We start from the raw sequence: 27723 nt of genomic DNA on the forward strand, positions 1-27723 counted from the left end.
CTTTAACGGTCAAGTGATGTTCTACACTGGTGACTACAACTACAAAGTTAGGCACATGTTATGTTAGAAGCTGGGAAATCATATAAAGATTAATCAAGCCAGCACATCAACTCATTGTATCCCACTGATCCTCCACTGAAAGCAGCTGGTATTTTGCTAGAAGTACTCTGCCAGAAATGGGACATGATTCAATATTGCAGCGTCAGAGATGCCTTTGTTAACTGCAGCAATCCTCAGAGTCAGCAGAAATACTGTTGAGTATAAATACATTTTCTGACAAATCTCAAGCAGTCCAAGAACGCAATCCCTTGCAGATGCGCTTTACATTCAGTAACTTCGTCAGGATGTTGCTTTAGATTGATGATAATTACTGATGTGTCATTGGGGGTGTGTTGTTGAGCAAAGTCCATTAAAAATCAATTTGTTTCATCAGTTAGCATCCAGCTTACATTATGCAGTATGTTCAAAGAGCATCCACACTGGAATTCTAAAGGTGGCCATGAGGCTGGAAAAAAACCTTCAAAATGCAGTGGCACAGTAATTCTGTTCTTCATGGCTGAGTTCTACCAGATCCTGTTTCTGGCCTCAAAATTCAGAGCCAGGTTCAACTCCTGCTTCCACCACAGCTTTCCTCTATAATCTTGGCCTGTCACTCCCCTCTTTGTGCTGTCTCCTTGCTCCTATGACTTGAGTGTTGCTATTAACTTATTGTTCGAGGTAAGGATAAAAACATAATATTCTGTAAACCATCCCAATTTTCAGAGTAATTCAGGGCAGCGTTTAAATGTCATAAAAAAAAGAACAGTAATAGACCATTTATATTTTGTTCCCTCCCTTAAGGACCAGATTATGACAGAAATCAAAGAAGACCTTGGGACTTGGGCTTGCTTATGTGCCATATGGAAATGTCTGACTTAGAGGAGGGAGAGGTGGCAGGTGGTGTGCAAGGAGCAGCTCCAGGAGAACACAGTGTCCTCTATCTGGCTACTGCAGGATTTTTGAATCTTTTTTTTTTTTTCCCTAGGATTATGATGCTGTGACAGCATCAGCAGAAATCTGCTCCTCTTAGTCTTCTGAAAAGCTGTGAATTGAATTGGTTTAATAAGCCCTCTTTTAATGTTATTTCCTCTTCCCAACTTTTCCTTTCCACATGTTGATTCATTTCCTTTGCACAAGCCCTAAGAACACTCTTTGTTACCTCTCTAACACAGTTTAGTCCAGGGATGTGGTGAGGTTTTAAGCCTTTTACAATAATAAACACCTAAAATCACCTGTTAATACTTACTGTCTGCAATCTTTATTTTCAGATGACATGTTCTTTAGTCCTATGAGTTCACTGATACACATGAATGAGGTTTCCTGTCATAGTCCTGCTTTTCATAGCTAATTGACATTCTTGGATGGGAATGAAATATTTTCCCATTGTAAATAACAGATAGCATTGTGCTGTCCGTGCAAAAAAATACTGGGTTTAGTGACAAGCTTTGCATATGTAACAAAATCCCTTGAAGGCCCAAATTCTGTGACTTTTCTCCCCTTGAGTGTCTCTTCCTGTGCAATTAAGGAGGCTGTTTTCAGTTACTTAAGAGAAATAAGTGGAGGAGAATAGAGCCCTAAGAAATGAACATTAGTTATCCCAAAAGGGACCTAGTGAGAATTGAAGCTTAAAAGGGTCTACACAGTTTAATTCATGTACCATCTGTTTTTGGGAAAATTAGCACAGATTAGATTTTCCGACTCATCTGAGGCTAAGAAACTGCCTTTAGAACCTGTAGTATTTGCTTAAGTATTAAAAACAAATTAGCACCATTTTACTTACTGTGTGAATCCTGTGCATATCAGCTCCCTTTGGAGTAAGCTACAGGAATTGTAACAGCAGAATAGCAAAGTGATGCCTCTCAGCCAGCCACTCCTTGCCATCGTGTTTCTTAGCTGCTTTATGGTAATGCTTGACATTCCTGTGCTCTTCTGAGCACTGTTTTGTTAGATGTGACCATTTTGTATAAATTCAGTTATTGCTTGGGGCTGAGAATCTGCTCCCTGTGACCTCTGACTGGTGTTTCTGCTCTCAGTTTGGCTGCAAGGGGGTTTTGTAAGCTTAAAGACATCTAATTTAATGCAAAAGTAACAGAAGAATATAACACTCACACTCAAAGACTGGGTAATTGTATTGTATCAAAGTATTACATTATAATTACAGGATAGCTTTCAAAAAAAGAAAAAAAAATTATGCTTTAAAATACATGACAGAAGCATGAAATAATTTAGGTTTTCTGGTTTTAGTTTTCCCCACTGTTGCCACTTACCAGGTTTCTGTGTTCTGATGGCCAAAAGGTGGAACTAGCCCTGCTGAATGAGACTTGTGATACTCTCCAAGTAGGCAATATTGAACACCAGGCTTCCTGCTGTGGACCAAATGTAGAGGCAGTAAATGCAAAGTTAGCACCTTTGACAGTGTATTTACCTCAGCTGGACTCAGTTTTTCTTTCACTCTATTTGTTGCAGAAGTCTTTAAATGTAGGACAGTCTCAGTTATTGGGAGCTGGATGGCATATGTACACACAGTTTTCTTTTCAGAGATTCCAGCCTCTTACTTCAGCTTCCAGTCATCTCACATACTTAATTCTACAAAACATCAATTATTTTATGTTATCCATTAAATATTACTTAGTTGAGACACTTTGTTGATGTTTGATGCTGTATCTATGAATGTAGTTACTAATGTGATGCTTTTACATATCTCAAAAGATGAAAGGCCTGGAATTACACCCTTGGTTTGAACTGGCAAGTTTTCTTGACTTGAATAGAATTAGATTTAGCAGAGCAATGAGCCTGGTCCATAATTTTCAGATGAAGGAGGGGTAATGCACATGATACTCATTGCAGAGTAGAATGAAAGGATGCAACATCGAACAGAAAACTGGAACTCTGCATTTACTTGAAGTTGCAATATGTAACCTTTCAAAGAATTCTCTAATTATAATTAAACAGAGTAAAAACATGAGCAAATAAAGATTTTTAGATTGTTGTTGCAAACAGTACAGGTGCTTTTGTGCTGGTACTATTTTGGGGAATGGAACTTTAAGCCTGGATATCAACATGCTGATAGTATGAGCCTGTGTGTGCCCATGTTAAAGCATTTTTTACTAAAGCCTCTAAATAAAGGTATTCCAGTTTTGCTTTTGTGGTACCAAGGTGCCAACTGGAAAGTGCAACTCAGAGTACTACGAGGCTTGTTCTTCGGGTACTCCAGAAACCAACTGTGAGTTAATCGGCGATTTTTCACAGACGACATCTAATCTATAAGTATAAATTACTTTTCACTCCTATTATGCCTTAATTGAAGTGCACCAATGTGAAACTGCAATAGATGGAGCTTCAGTAATTCTAGCCTCAATTAACTTTGTGTGGATTTGAGTCCTTTTTCCTTCCTTTCCCTTGGACTAAGAACAATTCTTTGACATCTTGTATTTATTTAAATTATTGCTAGAAAAGTTAGAGGGATATGCATGTGATGAGGTATTCTGTAAGACCACTCTGAAGAGATAGGCAGGAGTTGTGTGTATGATTTATAAATTAGTACATATCTTTTATGTCCTACTGTTTTGTTTAACAGCTGTACCATCAGCAGTAGCCAAACCCCTCAGGATTCTCCTGGGGAGGAATAGTTTAATAGCAATCATTTTTTGGGTAGATGGCAGTTACTATCTCTGTAACAGCTACCCTCATCTCATCCTTGACTTTTCTTCAGCTCCCTGCCTTTAAGACACAAAATGTATGTTGCAGCAGAGTAAAATCACAGTGAAGAAATAAAGCACCTTGCTGTCTGGAACAGGAAATTCAGATACAGCAGAAAGCAAAAATTGTGCTAGGAGAGGCAGGATGCTGAGTAGGAAGAGAACAGGCATATGGTGATGCAGCTAATTCTTAGTTACTTCACATTTTACCAGAACTGATATATATTTACCAGAAAATTAGATTTGATGCCTCTATCTGGGCATATATGCTCTTACAAATGATTCTGGTGTTCAGTTAATAGCAATGAAAACAGCCTAAGAATCCCACTAGCACAAGCCTGTGGATTAAAATAGTTGTTTACAACATGTTTTCGTTACAGACCTCCCCAAGTTTTCCCTCGTGGCTCAGATGGTCAGAAAGCATGTTTGTGTTTGCTTTTGACTGGGTTGCTCTTCTGAGTGATCTTTTGCCACTGATAAAAAGCCCACAGACTTTGAGAGGTCAACAGGTATAAAGTGGAAAACCTGCTGTATTTCTTAGCTTTCTCACTGTCGGCCAAGTCCTTTTCTCTGAGTATTTCCAGCCTCCTGCTCACTGTGGTACCACTGCACGTGGTGTTGCAGCAGGGCAGCAGGTGTGGCTGTGATGCCACAGGTAGGACAAGGAGTTTGTCACCTGCAGAGTGTCTGGAGAGAGCGAGGCAGGTTGTTATCACTGGAGTAGAAATATTGCCACATGTTCCCGAGGATTTGTCAAGTAATAAATGGAGGTTGTGCCCCAAGTGTATTTCAAAGAGCACAGTGGACACAGATAGAAATCCACACGAATAACAGAACAAGAATGATGCTGATGCTGATTAAATAGGATTAAGCTTTGCAAAAAGAAAAGGGAAGAGGAAAGGCAGAGGAAGAGAGAAAGAAGGAAGATAGATAAGTTTTATTTCCAGGCTTTCTCAAAACGTACTTAAATTCCCAGTACTGTCTTCACTGAGCGAGCTACACAAGTCAGATCTGGATTATTTAAATCTGATGTGTTCTTTAACTCACACATCCAAAAGTAAGGCAGGATTTTTGTGACCTCTACCTGTATTCTACTGTTTGTAAAAGTTTCCTAAATTGAATCTTATCTCAACAGGGCCATATTCAGAAGGCCTCCAGTTGTGATTTAAGAATGCAAGCAATGACATACTGAATGGAGTTCTTCGTAAATTGGTCCAATGGTTAATATTTTCTATTTATTTTCAAATAAGGAGATTCGAGTTCACAGTAAATTAGCACCATAATTTCTGTGTTCTGTCTGAAAGATTGCACTTCCAAATAGAAGCTAGGCTTCTAACTAGTGATTTGCATATGCAGTTTTATATGAAGACTTCCAACTTCCTTTTCATCAGCTCAGAGAATATATATTAGCATTGATTGGACCCTCATTGCAAATCTCAGTACTGGGAAGAAGAATTAAAAATTATGGCGCTGTCCCTCTCAATGGAACTCTTAATTAGGATTTTTTTTTATTTCTAAAGTATGAATTTTCCCTTCTAGTGAAATTAAACCCATCCTTTCTCTCATTTACTATATAGTCAAAATTCTGAAAAACTGCATAGGATTATTGGGAAAAAAAAAGCATTAATATGGAGCCAGAGTGACCATTATAAAGATGATTTCCAGGCTAAAATCAGAAAAAATGTTCTCTGGCATGTAATAATCAATTAAAATATATTACCTAAGAGATGTGAACTGCATGTAGTTCTGAGTATCTGCACATATTATACAGCTTATTATACAGCAAAAATTTCTCAGATATATTGTGTAAAAAGATCTTCAAGTCCCATCTGGGCTACCTTCAGATGATGAACTCATTTTGCCCAAATCTTGAATGAAAATGGAAAGCAGAGTTTTATGGGGTCAGTTTTGATCTTTAAAGACTTGCACATTAAGAACATTGATATTTGTTAACTCTCCTCTATAAAATCTCTTCTGGGTTTGTAGCTGCTGCCTTGAGTTGTATCACCTAAAATTAAAAGCTATGGAATACCACATGAAAGGCCAGCATATCTTAATGCCTGGTTCCTGAGCTTGCTACTGAAAATGGGGGTGCTGAGACACCCTAGTAAAGAGCAGATATTTGGTGCATTGTGCTGTGGGCAGCTTAATTTTGCATATTGCTCTACTTGAAGTAAGTAGGACTGGAACAGCTGTGCACTCAATCCTGGTGAAGATAAGAATCTCTCCCTCAGGGCAGTGCTCTCTTCTGCCAAGTAGGACAGTCAGGTGTTGGATTTGGCTGTGGACTTTTCTGTTCTCTCATATAGCCTTTCCTTATCTTTTGGGCTTTGGCTGAGTTTTTTGAAAGGATCAGTCTGTGTTTGATTTTTTTTATTCCACACATTATCCTGTAAGATTTTGTTTTGCCCACACTGTCTTTTTGGGATGATTTTATTGGTATTTTTATTAAAGTCCTCAGACGTGTTTCGTAAGAGCACTGCTAGTGGATTACTTAGTAACAGAATGTTTTCCTGTGAAAACTTTGTATGCAACTTATAAATACTTTAAACTAAAACTTGAGTTGCCCTAGAGCATGACTCAGCCATGTACTAATAACTACAAATGTTACCTTGTGGAAGGCATTTCAGCAGATGTTCTCTGATAGCAGTAGAATTTCTTGTTTTTTCAAAAATTAGGATGTTCATAGGTATCTGCTATTTTCTGTAGCAACCCCCATCTTTTTTTCTCATATTTTTCAAAGAAGAAGAGGAGACATTCAAATCAAAGGTACTCCAGCTGCCTCTTGTGTCCACCCATAATGTCATTCATCAGTTCTTAAGGCTCACTTCTCCTTTCTAATACATGTCAGCACATATCACTTAAAACCTTGTAAAATGAGTATCTCCAGCTGTATTTCTGAAACTGGACTCTCCTCCTCCTTTTCTTTTTTCCTTTTACTGTCTATCCAGAAATCGGTATTAAAGATCTCATCTAGTGGACTGGCCCCATTACTTACAGAGCTCTCAAAGTGTCTCTGAGATTGTTATCAGACTTTCCTTTGACTTCAGTAAAGATCATCTACAATATGTTACTATAGAGCTGATCTCTCGTGTGATCATTTGGTCTGTGTTGTGCTTCATGCAGGGGCTGGCAAGCAGAGAGCCCCTTTGATCCCTGTTCCCCCTGTTGAAGCCTGCCCCGTACCACAACCCTCTGTGCAGCCATGGGATTGTCACAGGGACAAGGCTGAAATATCAATATCATGCACATAGAGAATATCCAGAATCTGAGACCCTCCCAACTATCCCGACATGACAGAAAAGGCAGAGTGGGATTAAAGTATTGACAATGTGAACAGATTTTCAAAGCGCTCTCAGACTTTTATCATCTCTTTACTGAAACTTTAAAGGCAAAGAGAGTCACTGTCTTCTCACAGCCTTCAAAGAAGGATGGATTTATAATCTGTTTCAACATCTACAGGATGCTTAGAATTGTAGAATCATAGAATGGATTGTGTTAGAAGGGATCTCAAAGATTATCTAGTCCAACTCCCTACCATGGGCAGGGACACCTTCCACTGTCCCAGGTTGCTCCAAGCCCTGTCCAACCTGGCCTTGGACACTTCCAGGGATGGGGCAGCCACAGCTTCTCTGGGCACCCTGTGCCAGGGCCTCACCACCCTCACAGGCAAGAATTTCTTCAGATATCCACCCCTTTTTGTAGGCTCCAGCCATTCCACTAATAATAATTCAAAGGATTTAGTACCCTGGGAGGAGTGTTAAAAACTGCAACAGTAGAAGACCGATGCTGAAATACGGCATCAGAGTTTATGCATCATTACACACTTTTTTCCATGCATACTCACAAAATGCCAAATGATATATTGACAAGCTCATGTATTTACTGATTCAAGCCTGTAAATTGTTTACTTTGGTGAAATGATTGGGAATTTCCAAAGGCTGGGGCAGCAGCACTGACCAAGGAAGTCACCATCCCTGGAGGGATTTAAAAGATGTGTAGGTGTGGCACCTGGGGACAAGTGGTGGGCTTGGCAGTGCTGGGTTAATGGTTTTACAGATCTTTTCCAACCTAAATGGTTCCATGATTCTGTGATCCTATTTAGAAAGTTTAATTGGGTGTTTTGGCACTTGGAGTTACGCTTTTTAATGACCAGGTTAAGCTAAAATCTTGCACTTCTGAAATCATTAATCTCATCAGTAATACGTATGTGGCAGAAAGCTACAGAAACAGATGAGAACTTTGCTAATGTTGCAATCACTTTTCTGTATATTAAGTGAATGTCATACAAAACTCCTGCTTGAGCAGCATTTTCAGAAGACTTGCTTGTCTCAAGCAGAGGTACACTGCAGATGTCTGTAGAGGAATATTTTTCATGCACTGAATAGTTCATATTCTCCTACATTTTTCTTATGGGAGTTCCTAGTCCTTTCAGTCACCTTACCCCTTAACCATGACTAGAATATGCTGTTAAAATTAGGAACTGCTGGTCAGCAAAGCGAGGAGCAGTATCCTCTGCTTCATGAATATCCCATGTACATTAATGTTCACGGTGCTGCTGCCCACCTAAATCATTCAGATTAGTTAGCTGATGCGAATTCGAAAGAGATGGCTAAGATGAAAACAAATGTGCTCTTTAAATTTAACCATCTCTCTTAAAATTTGCTTATCTTGCTCACATTCCTGCCTGAATAGGTATAGTTTAAAGGGCAGTGGAAAATTTCTGTACATGGCAATTACCATTCATTATTAATAGAAGGTGTTGAACTGAAGTCCTAAGCAGGGAATCCAGAGGGAATGCAAATTCTTCCCTCAAAAAATACTCTGTATTCTCCCACTATGCATTGGTGTGTTTATACTTGTACAATCTAAAATTTGCTTTTAACAAAATTAAAGCTGGCACTTGGCTGTACAGGGAATTGTAACTGTGAACCTAGCTAAATGATGATAACACATGCCTAAACAGGTGGGTAATATTAAAGTCTTAAGTGTTACTGCTTTCAGAGAGACAACTCTTGGAAAAAACCCTTTAAGCATGTCAGACCAGTTTTTATATGCTCTTGTGCTTTATTTTTAGAGTAGCATTTGTTGCTGTGTATTTTCTCACAGGAAGATATTCTTTTTGTTTGTCCAACAAGAGGTTCTGCCCCTTACTGTCATCCAGCCACGAAGGTCACTGGGTTATGAAACACTCATATGGACAGAACTCGTTAGAGGGATGGTTTGGGTCTCTTGTGATGTGAAATGGCACTTTCATACCCACCAGCCAGCACCTGGTCTCTTACTGCACCACTGGGTTGTAGCAGTCCCATACATTAGGAAAAATTCTGTCTTGGCCTCCCTCTCTGCATTAATTTAAATCTTCGAATTAGGCTAGAGCTTAAAATAATTCAAACTACCTATGGTTTTTCAACTAAATATTTTAAGTTTCCCAAGTCCATTATTTTATTTACTCTTCAAAAGTGCTGGATTCATATTAGAAAAAGATTTATCTGAATGGCAAGCAGAAATCATTACCCAGGCAGATAAGCCTATAAAGCATTAAAATTTATCTTAATACAAAATAGAGGGCCTGGTTGTGGCACTCTCTGCATATTTGTCTAACAGACATGTTACAGAGAAATGGTCCAAATGAGCTTAATAAATCTCTTTCTTAAACTCACAAAAGACCACATCCTCACTTCCATAATTCTATTAGAGTCTTCTCCTCTGGAGGAGATAAAAGAAGAGATAACCTCTCCATTCAGAATATAAAATAGCAATTGTTCAGCTGATGATTGGAATATTTCCAGCAGAAGGACTTAATTATGGAACAAAATTAGCTCAATCTGACCTTTTTAGAGAATAATGCAAAACTAAGTTTTTTGCAAATGTCTTCCTGGAATAACTGAAATAAGGAATAATTTACTTCCCTCTTTTTACAAGAGCAAAAGGTGGCAGAATACGATAGCAGTGTTCTTGGGGAGATGACAATCCAAGGATGATAAGACAGTATGTGCAGAAAGAGATAATGTATTTTATAGACTAGCTGATAGAGTTTAAAAACAGAGAAGCTTTCAGACATGCAAGACCTTTTCAGCAAGAGCAGGTTTCCCTCAGTGAAACAAAATTGTGAGCTTAATAACTAGGTGGTGTAATGGTTGTGTCATAGGAAGGCACCAAAATGTATGGTATCCATATCCATTACATACTGAAAGCTGCTCTTGGGATAAAGACAAACCCTATTGTTCCAATCTGTGTTTTATCTCTGTGATAAATAGGAATAAGTACCTGCACCCACAGACCAACAGGCTGGGGATGATGCTGGTGTTAAAGCACTTCCCTCCAGGTGTTTAGTTCCATGAGTTTATCTGTATTGAGGCACTCCTCACTAGGAAAAGGGAAAAAAACCTGACACAAACTGGAAAGAAAAAACTCATCTGTTTTATCAGTCCTATCTCTGATTTCATGACATTCTGAATGCTCCTAAGCTGTGCTGATACCACTGCGTACAAGAAAAAAAGGCATGAACAGGTGGTGATATTAACAGGCTTCTTATGGTTCTAAAAAATGAGATAGAAATGTTTCATGTCATGAAAGTCAACATCAATCATCATCCATCTTGTGCAGATATGGAAATCAGCCAGTGTGGTTCTTGCTGAGGAGGCGTGAGATACTCTTTTGCATCAGAGCTGTTGCTCTGGACACAAGTCATAATTTGTTTAATATAGATGAATGAGGAGAATATTACTAACACTGCCGTCTTTTCTTTTTTATTTTCATTAAACTGAAAGCTCCCCCTCCTGGCACATTCCCTGAACTGAATGCAGGTTCCTGACGTCTACTTTTAGTAACAAGGACATTCAGAAAGATTCTTTAAAAGTAGTATATTATAGTTTCCCAAGGATTTCTCATTTCCTCATCCATCTATGGGACTTGATATGAACTGATTTAACACCAGGGCTTTGTCCTAGGGCTTTTTCTATAATTTTAATCTTCTTGTTTTTCCAGGCAAAGACTTATGGTTTCCACTCTGCTGCATATTATGCAGAGTAAAGAAAACAACTTTTTCAGAAAGTTTGAGTGTTCACCTTTGTGTTCCTTCAGAGTGATCGGTGTAGCTCAGCTATAACTCCACCATCTAATTTCCTAATAAATGCCTTGGCATAATTTTGAGAAATCTAACGGATCTCTCTGAAGCAATGCTGCAGCTCTGCTGAGAGCAGACCCTGACCAGACTCAGGGAATCTGCAAGCCAGGGAAAACAAAAAAGCAGAGAGGGACATGTTTAAGTCACAATTTTAGTAACTGCTGTAACTGCTCTCATCTCATTGCAGCCTGTGTTTCGAGGACTGCCAGTCCCTCTAATCCCCTGAATCAGTGCAGTAACTTATGTGCTTAATATGATGAACTGATTTGTCACTGAATTTCTACAGCCATACACTTATGCAAAGAAAGGGGAGGACTTTCCCAGCATGTACAGCCACAGGATCCTGTAGTTCCCATAAATACCTACGTTTTAATTTTGTTACAGTCCCTGTTACCATCCCTCAATTCCAAACAGGCTGACAAAGGCAGTGACACTGGTTAGGGAGCTTTCATTAGATTTGCCATCGTATTCAAAGACATCATCTCTCTGTGTCCTTAAAAATTATTTATGGGGAACAACATTTTACTGGAGCGTGAAGGCAAGAATGAAGGCTCCTGTGCAGGCAGGGTTGTGCTGGAGCCATGCTTTCACGTAGCCATGCACACCAACCCTCTGGCCACACAGAGGAAAGTGAAGGAGTGTGAAGCAGGGTAAAATAACCTCATAATAATCTCAACTCATTGCTGAGCTGTAATAGTAAAGTGAGAATGAATGAATTAATTATAACTATGTCTTCCTTTCGGGGCTTCCCCTGAATACCAAGGGGGTATTTTTTTATATGGTAGTGATGCTACTTTGCTTTTTATGCAGTTCAGTAATAAATATGACGGGTTTCAGTTGCAGAAGAGTGGCTATTTTAAAGTCTAGCATAGAGTAACAGTTTACTACAGATGCAATGAATGAAGTAGGTCTATTAGGCTTGGCACATTAGGTCCAGAAGTGGGAGCATTGCTGGCCTGGCACCTTATGCCACTTTCCTGTTCCCTCTCCGTGGTTACAAAATTCAGGATTGACCTACACAAAGAAAGATGCTCGCCCTAAACGGAGCAGAGCTCAGCTGCTGAGGCAGTGAGGCCAAAGAGCTTTCAGTGCCATTTACAGCAAAGAAGGGCTGTACATAGGGCAGAACATCAAGTGCAAGCTTGCCATTTGAAGCCAATTCAGAGTAATAATAAAGTAACAAATGACATGTTCATTATACCCATGAATATAGGTACACACACCCCCCATCTGTATTCTTGTTAAATCCTTGCTATATAGATGCATATGCACGTGTCTTCTTAGAAATGTCTTAAAAGCTGCTTTTATTGTCATAATGAAAGAGTAGGACTCCTTTGAGAGCCATTTGTCTGCAAAACTACTGTAAACTTCCTTTGAGTAGGCTGTCTGCACTCAAGAGAGTTAAATCAGTAGAACTTTGACGAGACTAGAAGACCTACTGATATCTAATTAATGTGGAAATAATTGTTGTAATCATTGCATTTCTCTACAAAGCATGTACTGAAAAGCAGTTACACGATTTAGTGAGCATCAAATCAGTTTGATATGCAAATGGAGGTATGGACTACTTCATAATTCTGGTAGTATTTAAACATTTGTTTATAAAGTTGAGAAAATTGGAAATGTCAACAAATGGGGTCCAAAAGCGATGTCTTTTATCAGCAGAGACTTTCTTCAGAGTTTTTGCTATACACCTTTTAGAGTCAGTAGGTTGTAATGACAAGAGTAACAGCAATGCCAGATGTGAGGGTACTGCTGGGAGTAAAGTGTGGAACCGTCATTCCTGCACCTGACACATTCCGACGCTTTTCCTCCAAAAAGGAATAAAAGGGAGCAATTGTAGTGCTCTCCAGACTACCCCTGAGCTCTTACCTTTTTGCTTTTAAGGGGCCGTGGAAACAACCTAAATTGTCTTTATCTATTTAATGTAGATTCAATTAACTCAGGTTAATGACTATGGGATGGAGCTCAGGGAGTTGAGAGCTGCTCTCATGGTTCAGCCTGGCTTGTCCTGTGGCATAAGCTGCATTTTTGGGTGGAGAAAAAAGGAAAAGACAATGAGTCCTGCCAGGACAGGATCAAACAGAATCTACAAGGAAGTGTAACCATCACCTCTTGGGCACATGCAAAGCCCATGGCTGCATCCAAGTACAGAAATACAACACAGAGTTGATCAAATCATGTACAAAACAACTGCAGCTTATCTGTCTGCTAAACCGTTACTCTTAAACTCAGTACAATCAACACAAAGTCCTTGGCAGTAATAAACTGTGACCTAAGATTTAGATGAGTATTTTGCCTCGGATGTATCTTTGCTACATATATTTATCATGGCCAAAAGAGAGGATACCGAATATTTTTATTTCAGGAGGAGTGCAAAATTGCAAATTGTTCCCAGGAACTATGGAAAATTATGTAGTTGCACAATATTTAATGGCATATACTTCTGAAATCTTACTTGGAAGATTTTAACAGGATCACTCAGAAGAGCCCTTGCTAACCCCTTCTCTTTTCATTTACTTTAACAGGATTTCTGAGCACCGGGGACCAAGCAGCAAAAGGAAACTATGGCCTCCTTGATCTAATTCAAGCTTTGCGATGGACTAGTGAAAATATTGGGTTCTTTGGTGGTGACCCATTAAGAATAACTGTTTTTGGATCTGGTGCAGGCGGTTCATGCGTCAATCTGTTGACTTTATCCCATTATTCTGAAGGTAACCGTTGGAGCAATTCAACCAAAGGTATTATGCAGGTTGCAAATTTTGACAATTTTGGTGTCTGCATGCCACCACCATTAGTACTATGTGATGTTCTGTATATTCTCTTTGTTTCTATGAACTGTTGAGTTCAGCTCAATATTAAGAAACTTTTCAAAGTCAGTACAAGCTTCCTTCTCCCTCAGCTCTTCTCTGCATGTTTAAATTTTGGGTCACTTTCTTCTTTTTCCTATGGAGCTTTGTAGAAACACTTTATAGCCGACTTCTGAACAGCATTTTCTTGGTGCATCATTTTTGTCTCTTTTCTTTCTTACCTAAGGGTGTCCTTTTTGGAAAATCAGTCAGTCATGCTCACAGTAGATGAGGTCATCTATATTCAGACAGTTGTGAAAGGCGTGTTTAGTTTCTCCCGAGGAGCACAATTTAAGGAAAACTAAAATGACACAGTTTCTCTTTTCAGGCTAACAGCTGAATTGCTTAAAACTATTATTTTGTGTGAAGGAAATGAGTAACTAGTTCAGAAATCTTTTGTCTGAAACTGCATGAACTTCACTTGCTGTCATCTAATAAAAGAATGGTTGAATGTTTTGCATGCATGATCCAAAATTGTCAAAGCATCCAAGTTGCAAATGGATTTCCTTCTATATGTTTTTTTCCTATTCCATAACTAACACCTTTTCTCTCTAGTTGAGGCAGACAACAGGAAATTAAAATCATGCTGTTTGAGGCACCCAACTTATTTTTTCCATGATTTTTGCACCACAGTTTCACACAGTGTCTCTCATTTGCATGGCTATTGCTTATTGATCATGTTACTTTTGTCTTACTGTTTTCACATATTTTTATCTGTATTAGTTTTACCAGAGACACCACACTGTGCCCGGTGCATATAATCCTCCACTAATTTCTATTGCTGTTATCTCCATGGGGGACTAATTGGCTGGTCATAAAAACATAATTCTGCTGACATTAAAAGAGCTGCATTTCCCCAAAGTCATGTTACAAAGACCACTGAGGTCAGTAGAAGTGAGAGATTCTTTAGACCATGCCATTATGCGTTTTTAAATGAGAGAAGAATATAACTTCTATGAGAAAAGTCAAGTGGAAAATAAGACCGTGGTCTCAATTTTAGTCTAGTTCCACAATTTGATTTTTAATGTAATCTCTTTTTTTCTTCCATAATTACCTGCACTTAAATAGGAGATATTTAAAAGAACAAGCCTATAAGAACAAGATGTAAGCATTACCTCACTGCACTGTGACCTGAAGGTCACAATGCACCATCTTCTTTTTAGCAGAACTCTCAAACTTTATCATCAAGGATTAACTCCACTTCAATGAGGACAATATCTTCCCCTAACTCTTTACTTGGTGTTAATATCAATCTTCTTGGTATAACGTGACATCAATGCAAAATGCCGTCTTTACAATATTTGGACAGTCATGTGTTGCCTCCTATCAGCAAATGATACCCTGTCATATCCCAACACAAGGCCAGAATTCTGCCAAGAGCAGAATTTGTTCAGGGAAACTGAGGCACTAAGTTTCCAACACAGCAGATCAAGGCCTTTTGGAGGGGTCTGAAGAAGATTCAGTAAAAGTAAGTTTTTAAGGATTTCTTTTAGAAGAAAGCAAACCCATGCTTTGATGAAATTTGGATTTAAAAGAACAACTCACCACACTCCCATGTATGATATAAATTGGTCAGGTTCAAATAAGAAAAGTTATTTCCTAACATTTCCAAACCCCCTTCTGTTTCGTGTTATTTTGCTTCACATTCACATCTGAAAGCTGGAAGGAGGACTTTTTACAAGAGCATGTAGTGATAGGACAAGTGGGAAGGGCTTAAAGTTGACAGAGGGCAGGGATAGCTCAGATATTATGAAGAAATTCTTCCCTGTGAGGGTGGTGAGGCCCTGGCACAGGGTGCCCAGAGAAGCTGTGGCTGCCCCATCCCTGGAAGTGTCCAAGGCCAGGTTGGATGGGGCTTGGAGCAACCTGGGACAGTGGAAGGTGTCCCTGTCCATGGCAGCGGGTTGGAACTGGACGAGCTTCAAGGTCCCTTCCAACCCAAACTATTCTAGGATTCTGTGATTCTATGATTGTCAACCAGTGTCTTTCATAAGCTCTAAATTCAGAAGCTCTCTTCCATTCTGTCGTTTCCCTCTGAAAGATTCCCTTGGCACTTGAGAGGAGGAATTCAGCCTATTTCAAGATGGAGCTGTTCACAGCCACCCACCTGTGAGTGGGCAAAGCAGCACCCATCTTCAGAAAGCGCTCTGAAAATATAGATGAATATATGCAAATTATTATTATTTACTGTGGTGAGACTTTGAATAAGAGTCACAAAGCACTATGGCCCATTGAACATTTAAATCTTCTTTCCATCAGTTTGAAGCCCACAAGCAATAATAATCATACACATTATCAGATAAACATGTAGTTCTCCATCCTGTGACGTACAAATTTCTGCCACGAATTATGTGACAGAATGAAAATAATTTTTCATACCATTCATTTTTCACCAAATGATTTGAGTGGAGGAATAGCTCTGTCAGCATTCTTTAGCACAAGGAGGCATGTTTAGTTTCACTTCCTCAGATGACTTTATGGCCAAAGGACTTGACCACTTTTACTTAAGCCAGCATCTGATGTTTATGTAGCACTTAGCAAGCCACAGTGTTTGTATCAGCATTTTCTTGTACATAGCTTACACTTCCTGTCCTTGTTCAGACATATTTAATAAAGCAATAAAAATAGATTTACACAATATGCAAAAACACACATCATGAATTATCATAAAATACATCTTTGTGAAAATTCAGCTTTGTCATTTAGTTACATTTATTACAACGCCTGGATCCTGTGTGGTAATTCCACTGACTTTGAGCTGATTTATACTAGCTCAATATCTGACCTTATAAACATGCAAATATATTTTTAGCTGTTTATAGCTCAAGTTCATTCTTATTTTTACTCATATCTTGCAAGGAAATAATATCTTGGATATGACTTCTCATAAATTTAAGAGGAAGCTTGAGTTTACACATTTCAGTCTCTACACCAATCTAATTTGAAGACTTTTGGATTAGGACCTAATACAATCTAGAATGATTTTAAAATTCCTGAGAAGCTTGTAAAACGTTTCCTGCCAGCAACAGATTCCAACTTATTTTTGAGTGTACAGGGTCTGGTGCTGCAGTACAGGCTGTAAAAGCATTTCTCTGATTTGATTTAGAGGCTGGGGAGGTTTTTTATCAATAGAACTATGTTACTTAGCAAAGTAAAAGCCATCTTGTGCATTATTGGAATAAATTTCTGAGCTAAGCTGATCGCCTTGATTCCAGTTCCTCAAGTGGGAGTATTGAACTATTCATCAAGCATTGGACCAAAGATTCTTGGTGGAATTGAGTGAGGCCAGGTGTCACTTTCCATCCCTAAGTGAGTCCACCAGAGTGAGTGGAATGACTCCAGCACAAGTAAAACAAAATTTTTACCCATATATCTTAAACCAGCGTAATTTTTGAACACTATCGACCATTTTGTGTTACACAGAGTGACCTATAGGAGGTAGGGTGCAGTATGAAATATTTTCCAGTAGTCTGTGCAAAAGGTGTGACACTGAAATGAACTTCTATGAAAATTTAAAAAAACCCCTCACAAAACAGCAGAAAGGCCACAGTTACCTAAATATAGTCTAAATACCTATTAAATACAGTCTAAATTACCTAAATACAGTTTCTGAGCATTATTTTACACAAGATTCAAACCTATAATCTCTTTTAGAACCCAAAGTACCCTCCTCAAATGGAGTGGAAAAATGCAAAGGGAGTATCAGAACAAGGATGAGTTTCGATTGCATTAAAGCCAATAGTAAAATATTTGCATTAATTCACTGCCTACAGGGGGGTGAGGCTATCATTCATGACATGTTTTAAAAATTCTTACAGAAGAGAGAGGAAAAGTTCAATTTTGACATATTTTGTTATTTCTTTGGGTAGAATTCCTGGTCCAGAGTGCTAATTAAATCAGCATAAATTCAGGTTAATTGCACTGAAGTCTTTGGGATTTACTGCAAGTTTATATGCACTGCCAGATCATTCTGTCTCCCTTAACTAAATACCTGAACATATGTTTAAAACTCTGAATTACAAAGCTAAACAGTGTAAAATATATCATTTCCCTTTTTATGTAAGTGTGATCAATATAAACCTTAAAAAAGCTCCTTACAAGAAAGGATTTTGACTTAGGCACTCACAAATTTAATAGCTGCCTGGTACCTTCTCATCTATTACTCCAGAATATAAACTTTTGCAGTGATATACAATTTAAAAGCACTGCATTTTTCAAACTGAGTTTAATCCCAAAGAAAACATTAAAAAGTGTAATAGATTTATTTAAGACACAGTTGTATGCATGCATGCTGCTGATGGCTTGAACAATACCTAAAACTTCAACCCATTTCAGAGACCTGATGGCTTTTTCACCAACCTATAAGGTGCTTTAAGAATTTTTTTTAACCTCATAGTGTTATCCTACATAAGGTAATGGTACTCCTTTTCCTTCCTGAGCTTTTTTTGAAAATCTGTTGCTCAGCTGGACTATATTGAGGGAGAATCATTTGCTTCAGCACGTACTGCATTTATTTTGTGCACGCTACCTGTAGGTACAACAGCAGTCAGATCTCACCATCCCGTGTATTTAAGTACTATTAAGATTCAGGTATCTCTTCTGTTAAAGTTTTCTATTGTTTCAAAGAACTCCTTTGAATCTTTCAAAGTCTGTGGCTGTTTCAAGGTCACTTCAGTAGTTTTCAAATATTTCTCCCCACAGGACTTTTTCAAAGAGCAATAGCTCAAAGCGGAACAGCTCTCTCCAGCTGGGCAGTTAGTTTTCAGCCTGCAAAATATGCCAGGATGTTGGCTACAAAAGTTGGTTGCAACATGTCAGACACTGTAGAACTGGTGGAATGTCTACAGAAGAAGCCTTATAGAGAACTTGTCGACCAGGACATTCAACCAGCAAGATACCATATAGCCTTTGGACCAGTAATTGACGGCGATGTGATACCAGATGACCCTCAGATCTTGATGGAACAAGGAGAATTCCTCAACTATGACATCATGCTGGGAGTTAACCAAGGAGAAGGGTTGAAGTTTGTTGAAAACATTGTGGATAGCGAAGATGGCATATCAGCCAGTGATTTTGACTTTGCAGTTTCTAATTTCGTCGATAACTTATACGGATATCCCGAAGGCAAAGATATATTGAGGGAAACTATTAAATTTATGTACACGGACTGGGCAGACCGACACAATCCCGAGACCAGAAGGAAAACACTGCTGGCTTTGTTTACTGATCACCAGTGGGTTGCACCAGCAGTGGCCACAGCAGATCTTCACTCGAATTTTGGATCGCCTACATATTTCTATGCCTTCTACCATCATTGCCAGACAGATCAGGTACCTGCATGGGCAGATGCAGCCCATGGAGATGAGGTTCCTTACGTACTAGGAATTCCCATGATTGGTCCTACTGAGTTATTTCCTTGTAATTTCTCCAAAAATGATGTCATGCTAAGTGCAGTGGTGATGACGTACTGGACAAACTTCGCAAAAACTGGGTGAGTACCAGATAATGAGTGGTCTTGTATGCAAACTTTGGATGGAATGGTGCTTTCCATTGGTTATCTCCCTTGGGAATGCCTGTGTACTTGTGGGATGAATAAGAGATTAAGAATTGAGTTGGATATTTATGTTTACTGTAATGTCCCTTGGCTCACTAACATATTTTAGGAAAAAGAGGGGAAAATATCTTTGCAGACTTTCTGCAAAGAAATTTTAAAATATACACAAAACTAATTAAGGAAACTCTAGAAAAGTGTAAAGCTAAGCATTTAACATGTGTATAGTTAAAACCAGCTACAGTAGTACCTGCTTTTACCCCACCAATGCTTTCATCCTATGAGACAGAAAATTATATAAATACTGCATCCAATATAATACAGCTTCTTTTAGTAGTACATTTGGTCTTTAATTGACCCTTCTGACCACAAAATATGTGACTTTAAACTTGGAAAGTTTTAATTATTTTTTTTCACTGGAGTTCAAAAACCTTTGCTACCTTTGACCACTGTTATTTTTGACTATGCATTGCACTGAGTTGTGCTCTGCCATGATCCTTCCCCTCTGGAAGGCCACAGATGATTCACAGGAACAGAAATGCAGAGCTGTATGAACTTTATGCTGCTAAAAAAGACAAGAAAATCTTAATGTTCTCTCACACTTGTCTCTCATAGACATTTGTCCACATCACTACACCCCAGGCAATCTTCCCTCAGCAGTGCAAGATTTCACTGTGAGAGCGACACCAACATTTTGGAGAACCAGGGAAGCTGCTGAAGTCTGTGTAAAAGAAGGGTTCATTTGCATAATGCTGTTTCTAATCAAGATTATTAAGGCCTCTAATTTTAGGGAGTAGCACTCTGCTCCATCCAAAGGCAGACTTAAACATTTAGTATAAAATCTTAATTATGTTAATTTTATAATTCCGTTTGAAATGCTTTGTAACATTGGAGATATCTTTTTCTTTTAGTGACCCAAATCAACCAGTGCCGCAAGACACAAAATTCATCCACACAAAACCAAATCGTTTTGAAGAAGTAGCATGGACCAGATATTCTCAGAAAGACCAACTGTATCTTCACATTGGATTAAAACCACGAGTTAAAGAACACTATAGGGCCAATAAGGTGAACCTTTGGTTGGAACTGGTACCTCATCTGCACAATCTTAACGACATTTCACAGTATACCTCTACCACAACTAAAGTGCCATCGACTGATAATACTTTCAGACCCACAAGGAAAAATTCTGTTTCAGTTACTTCAGCCTTTCCTACAGCCAAACAGGATGACCCCAAACAACAACCAAGCCCATTTTCAGTGGATCAAAGGGACTACTCAACAGAATTGAGTGTTACTATTGCGGTTGGCGCATCTTTGCTGTTCCTGAACATTTTGGCCTTTGCAGCGTTGTACTACAAAAAAGACAAGCGGAGACACGATGTTCACAGGAGATGTAGCCCACAACGTACCACTACCAATGATCTCACCCATGCACAAGAAGAGGAGATAATGTCCCTCCAAATGAAGCACACTGACTTGGATCATGAATGTGAGTCCATCCATCCACATGAGGTGGTTCTTAGGACCGCCTGTCCCCCAGACTACACGCTAGCTATGAGAAGGTCTCCTGATGATATCCCCTTAATGACGCCCAACACCATCACAATGATCCCCAACACTATACCAGGGATTCAGCCCCTACACACATTCAACACATTTACCGGAGGACAGAACAATACTCTGCCCCATCCTCATCCCCACCCTCATTCACACTCAACAACCAGGGTATAGCCAGACAAGATGAAACAAACTTTATTTTTTGATGGATTACAGTAGGTGATATTACTGAAGATTACTTGGCTTTCAACCTACAAGACTCTTACTATTTAAATATGGAGGAATATTATGTGAATATACATATCAAGAACATTTGGGGTTTTGAAAAAAATGAATTGTACATATATCAAATGAACTTAAGAAACAACAAAACAAAAGAAAAAAAAACAAAAACAAACAAACAAAATAACAAAAAACCCAACTGTTTGCAATTGCTTGAAGCAGTTGTCCTGAATGATACTTTTTCATTCACATTCAAGTATTAATTTTTTGAAGATTTAAGTTACATAATGGAATTAGGCATGTGCAACACAAACAGGAAAGAACTATGACTGAAAATTTTGAAAACCTATAAATATGCACAAGGGACACACTAATGGAATGTCAGATAATTTTCACCAATTTTTATTTGGACCTGTTTTCTTGTGTAGACCATATTTACATATTTGAATAAGTACACAAAGCACCAATGCTGTTAAGGCCTTAGAAAGGGGCTCATGCTGAAATCTGCCAGTCAGAGAAGTTTTACAGTCTGGCAGGTACAACATTATCACATAAGTGCTGTCAGTATAAAAGTTGCGGGAATAAAGGAAACTGGATATTTTTAGCACGATGTGCATGATAATTTATATGCTTGGTGGCTGTGCTGCTGATTAAGCCGTAATTAAAATTCTTCTCATCCCATTGGAGTTTTTAATAGAAGCTTTTTCCATCAATTGGCACAACCTAAAGAAGTTTTCTAAAGGGGCAAAAGTAATTACAGTAAAATATTTCATGGTAGCTTCTGAAAGAGAAGGGGTTGCAACAGTTCTTAAAGGTATATATGGCATTCTAGGTGGTGGACCCTCACTGATATGAATCCCCAACAAAAAATGTATATTAATAATGTTCTTTTTCCTTTCCACCTAAATAATTTCTAATTTTGAAATAACTATAACTTTAATGGAATCTCCTTTGTTGAAGGATTTATAATTTGCTGTGATTTAGTTACCAAATATTTAGTTCAAATTGATAAGGTAAGGTGTGTCCAAAAATTTAATTGCAATGACATTTTGCCATTTAAAAATGCCCCAATATTACTGCTCTGATTACACCTTTCAGTTTATTGTTTCAACTCATGTTGCATGTTACAAAGTTTACTTATAATACTTTAATATAATGTTAATTCCCTTTTTGCTATACATTATCTTTGTCATTCCAATGAATTCTCTAGACCAGATGGCAAGAGTGTAGAAAAAGAGGGTATATAAGAATGGGGAGAGAGCCAACAACTGGAAATTTAAAAATCTGGATACTACGTATGTTTGTGTGATTTGAAGTGAATGTTCTAAAATCACGAGAAATTTTTCATTCCCCTGTTGCTTTCCAGTAATTCTATACCACGGTCCTTTCAAAAACGTTTGTATATGTAATCAGATGTACATTTATATAAAAGAAATAATTGAGATGGACTTAAGAGCACATCCCTGATAAATACTTTCTCTCTTACCTGTACTATATTTCTATTAGACTAAAGTTATGTGATTTTTTTTTACATTTTTTCAAATTACTAGCAATTTTGATAGTTTGTAAGATAATGCGAAGAACTTTCTCTGACAAACTAACTGCAGTAACAGAAACATTTCTTTTCAGTTACTCTTTTTCAAGAATGAAAGCTTATTACACACAAAAATTGTATACTACTTGATGGAAAATTACTTTGTATTTCTTGGCCATATTACTGGTCACTGAGTGAAATAAAGATAATCTGGATAACGAATATTATTCCAATGTTAAGAGACCTGATCTTTGCTCATTAAAGAGCTAAAATGTTTATTGCTGTTTTGTCATTTTTTAATGAAGTAATGGTAACTGTCTCAAATAAAGAGTAATATCTTAAGACCATTCTGGTTTTTGAAGACATGAGCATGCCTTCTACAATTAATAAAACTGCATATTTATGGGCCAGCCCCACCGCAGCCACTTCTTACAGAAATATTGATATTGTGACTGTCATCACACGTAAATCTCCCCTAGATTTCAGGAATGAGTTAAAAATGCAATATCGACGCCAAAGAAAGGATGAGGAACAGGCCTAATTGAAATAAATCTGCAGTATTCCATGATGGGAAAAGAAATCACTTGGGTTTTATTGGGTGATTGAACTTTTATTATAAAAATTGCTGGGAAGTTTAAAGCATGTTTGCTAACATCGAGCACAGACATTAAAAATTAAGCTGAAACCAAAATAAAGTACTGTAATTTCAGTTATTTTATTTACCTATTAAAAAAATAATAATATTGTGTACTTAATTAGTGCTTGTTGCAGTCCCCAGTTTTAAATTAAGGTCTTTTTGTAGAAGCATAAAAAATAGTCTTCAAAATCCAGGGCGGTCTGTGTGCAATTTCTGCCTGATGTGGTTGTGCTTTTAGACTGTGACCTGCCAATGTAAACCAATAAAAAGAATTGTCTGCCATCTGATAATTATTGTTTAATAAGAAGATTGTATTTTGCTATGTTGATGAAACAAAACAAAAAAAAATACAAAAATATTGATGGCCATAAAACAAGATATTAATGAAATATGATTTTATGTGCTTTTCTTAACTTTATCAAAACCAAAATAACTTTCTACTATAGTTTATTTGTGGCCATATATCTATATATCTCTATATATACAGTATCTGGTAATTGTTTACTTTTATTAGTTACAAAATAAATGATTTAGGTAAACTGAGCATGACACTACACTTCATTTCTGTCAGCCAATAGTATTTAAAATGTGAAAGATGAAGGCAACAACACAAATTTTGTCACTTCTGTTGGGAAAAAAAAAAAAGTCCATTCCTGTGATGCAGATACTGTGAATGATATTTTAAGTGGCTACTTTATACTAACGTTACAGCAGCTGGCTTTCCAAAAGTAAGATGGTGTCCCACGTTTTAACACAACATTAAGAAAGAGCAAGAGATGTTTTAAAGCTGAAATGAGAATATAAGAAGTGGTTTTGGAATATCTTCATGTGCTTCATGGAATATAAGTTTGTTCTTTTCAAAATATTTTATCTGTTTGGTTTGTTTTTCATGGTAGCCTACACAAAAGCAAAACTGAGTGTGATATTTAATTTCTTGTATCATCCCTGAACCAGATTTCCAATAAAATTAGGATATGAGTCAGTCTTTGGAAGTTCAGTAAAAATATAAAGAGCCTGCATTTATTGACTTCACACTTTTGTAAATATGTTTGCAGACCTTTTTAAAAAAATGTATTCTACCATTTTGAGAAAAAAAAAATAACAATGGAATCATTGTCTCGTTTATCTATGAAAATTACAGGCAATATAATGTGCTGTGCTGACATTTCTAGGAGAAATAAAACCGATAAAAAACGCATTTCGCTCAATGGTATCTCAGTTGGTTATACCTGGTATTCTCCACCCACAGAAGACTTGCGAGGCATGGATGAACTTCCTGGATATAACCTTCCATAGGAAAATGTAGTCTTTATATTTGTTGTCTGTACTAAACATGGATTCCTGTGTCACAAGTCTTTAATTATCGGATGTTTTTGTTATTCAAACACCCTGAAAACCAGATGAATAGAGGTCTAACAAATAAACATGTTACAGTTTTAAAGACACCACTGCACAGAGGATGCTGGAATTTCTGTTGCCAACTTCACTAGGAGATGAAACAGCTGACTTCATAGGAAGCTGTCAAACATCATGGCATTCCTTTGATGTTTGGAAGTTGTTGCTTTTTCCCTGTGATGTTAGTTTAAAATATTGGCCTTTCCCCCCACCTTTTTTTCTAGTAATGAACAGTTACACACGGTCGCTTTTTAGTGTAAGCAAACATTAGATAATTTAATTATTATTGTGAAAATGTGCTTCCAAATAAATTAGATTAATGGGAAATTCCCTTCAGAGGTTTCGTTATTTTTCATTCAAAGCTCTTGTCAAAATATCTGTTGCAGCAGTTCTGCTTTTTTTTTTTTTTCAGTCTGCAAGCTAAGGGACATTCTCCAAATGATATTAAAAATTCTATTTGAAATAATAACACTATAGGATTAAAATGCCCTCCTGAGGCCTCCAAGTAAATAAGAACAATTTGAAACATGGCGAATGGGCTCTTACTCTAAACATTCTAATTTGATTGCACTCTGGCATATCAATATATTTGTATGCAGACCAGAAATCGGCAGCATTTGATAAGGTGTTCAAGAGAACTTTGCAGCAGAATTGATGAGCTCATCACCAGCCATGCACAAAGTCCCTTTTCTCTTGGGTTCTGTTCGTGACATTGTATAATTAATTTCTTATATACAAGGTTCAGTAAAATCTTAACTTTGTGAAATGGAAAATTGTTAGAACAAGGTAACAAACTTTATCTGGTGGAAAATGTTTGGAAAAAAAACTGTTGAGAGTCACCTAGGAGGTGCAGATTTTTATATGCAACCTGGTTTTGTTCCTTTTTGTTGATACTATAGTTCTCAGTAATTTGTACACCTGGGAAACCATTGTTTCTGTAAGAAGCTTTAGTTTCGGAAAAGAATTTAAGTATTGTATGCAAATTGTGGATTAAAACCTGAGTTTCGTGTCCCTTGCTACTGGGATGAATGAAAAACCTCATAGTAGTGCAACAAATTTGTACAAGAAAATTTTATACAGTCTCTTGAAATTTATTTTTTTCTCATTTGAAGATAAAAGTACCATCACAGCAGTAGAAGCCGTGTATTTGTCTCAGAAAATGCCTTTTTGTTTATATATGCATCTCTGTCTCCACATGCATACCCACATGCACTACTGCGGCCAATAAAGGAGATTTCAAAAAATGTGACTAACCAGGGAATTTTACCTTTTTGCACCATTCAAAGGTGTGGAGGTAAGGCCTGCTCCTCATTCTGCATTCTCCACTGTCATTGAGCAGCTGATAAGATGATGACAGTTTTTTTAGCTCCAGCTGAATTAGCATTTATCGTGGGACCATTGGAATCAATGAAGCCCTGACAATTTACACCAGCTATCGATCTGCTTCTGGACCTTTAATGTTCATCATGGCTCATCTCACTGTCCAATTTTGCATATCTTCTCATGCACATGAACACCCACTCACAGAAATTAGTACAAGTATAACTATCCTGATTTATGAGCACTACCAGACTTTAAAACGTGCTTTACAATATGCTTATGGATATTTGCATGTAAGGCCAAAATTCAGGGAAAGTCTTCTATATTAAAAAGGAAAATCCCTGAAATTACATGGATGCAAAGAAAAGATTTGTACCAGAGTTTGCAGCCTTAGCATGCTGCAGTAATTTTTATGTTAAAATCTATATAGAAAGGAACATTTAGTTCTTCCTGATCCTCAAATCTGTATGTTGACCTGTATGTCAAAGACACAATGACACTTTACAGCAGTTGGAAGTCTGCTCTGTTCTGCTCCATTCTGGAAGGGAAGAGACAGACAACTGGGCCACATGTTGCTATAAATTCAGGACAGAAATAGCCAGATTTTCTTTGTCATCTGAATTTTCCCCTCTTGATGTCAGCAAGGCCAGGCAACAGCATCTGTGAGCTGAGCTTTATAATGATGCCATTAAAAAAAAAAGTGGAGTTTTTAAGTCAATAGGGCTACTCAGTTTTATTGCTCTACAGCTTCAAGAGCCAGTAACTTTTTTCAAATGGAAGTTGATACCACTGGCACTCAGGCGTGATAATACCAGAGCTCAGTTAACAAGAGGTTAGTGAAAGACTCTATGAGCTGATGACACTTCAATTGCATTATTAAAAATACAAAAAGAAAAGAACACATTTTTCATCTAGTGCTTTTGTTCAGTTACTGAGGAAGTCAGGGAGCCTGACTGGATCTCCTGGGTGTGAAGGATAGAAAAGGAAATCCTGGGAATGCAAAGCAGTTGTGGCTGGACCCAGTGCACTCCACTTGATTTATACACTTGATAAATTTTCCCTGGAATAAAATGAGGAGTGGGGAAGAACCTTGTGGCAGGAGGCAGTTTGGGAGGGTGAGGTGTACAGTGTACCTATTTCCTCCAATGGTTTGTAGAAACAACTTCAGCAGTAATTTTAAGCAATTAAGACTATACAAAAGGTTCTAGAAGTAATACATAGTTCATCTGACACCAAATGCATTTTCAGAAAAAGCCATGCAATATTTCACTGATAGATGACAAACATAAGGTTGTACACTGTTGGTTTTTCTACTTTTCAACAGGTTACTCCTATGTAGTGGTGATATTTGGCTGAACTAATGAATAAATTATGCTCTTATTTGCATAGAGGTAAGTCTAGAGCAATTTTATGAAGTGGAAAGTTAGACCTACACTACGGTAAATAACAGCCAAAACCAATTACTCTTGGTCAGCTAGTAGAGATTCCCTTGTTCAATCATGTGCTGATTTTTTCTTTAACATCCATCCATTTGTCATAAATATATTTTTCTCTCCCCAGTTATTAACTGGAGTAAGTGTGCCCTGCTCTCCACATAAGATGAAGATAACAGGAACCATTGGTTTCCTCCCACAAATCGTGACTTCGCTGTCCAAAATCAGGAAATGTAATAGAAGAAAAATAACAAGCCAGGGTTTGAGGTTTGGGATTTGGTTTTTGGGTTTGTTTTGGTTTGGTTTTTTTTCCTATAGGCTTTTTTTAGTATCTTGGTTCTCTGAAGGCTGACGAG

The 27723-nt window shown here is 37.7% G+C and overlaps 1 protein-coding gene across 10 annotated transcripts in view; it reads left to right on the forward strand.

Moving 5' to 3' along the window:
* Nucleotides 1–24417, forward strand: part of NLGN1 (neuroligin 1) — a 428516-nt gene extending 404099 nt beyond the window's left edge. For 7 of the 10 annotated variants that reach the window (XM_017726887.1, XM_008644479.2, XM_017726894.1 and 4 more), the window contains 3 exons: nucleotides 13395–13607; nucleotides 18417–19206; nucleotides 20178–24417. In XM_017726887.1, the coding sequence (XP_017582376.1) occupies nucleotides 13395–13607; nucleotides 18417–19206; nucleotides 20178–21000 (1826 nt within the window). In that variant the 3' untranslated portion in view covers nucleotides 21001–24417. The remainder of the gene's footprint in view (nucleotides 1–13394; nucleotides 13608–18416; nucleotides 19207–20177) is intronic. The other 3 variants (XM_017726888.1, XM_017726891.1, XM_017726893.1) reach the window with 1 other exon arrangement.
* Nucleotides 24418–27723: the final 3306 nt, after the last annotated feature.

This window comes from Corvus brachyrhynchos, unplaced genomic scaffold, assembly GCF_000691975.1.
Source record: "Corvus brachyrhynchos isolate BGI_N302 unplaced genomic scaffold, ASM69197v1 scaffold162, whole genome shotgun sequence".
Lineage (NCBI taxonomy): Eukaryota > Metazoa > Chordata > Aves > Passeriformes > Corvidae > Corvus > Corvus brachyrhynchos.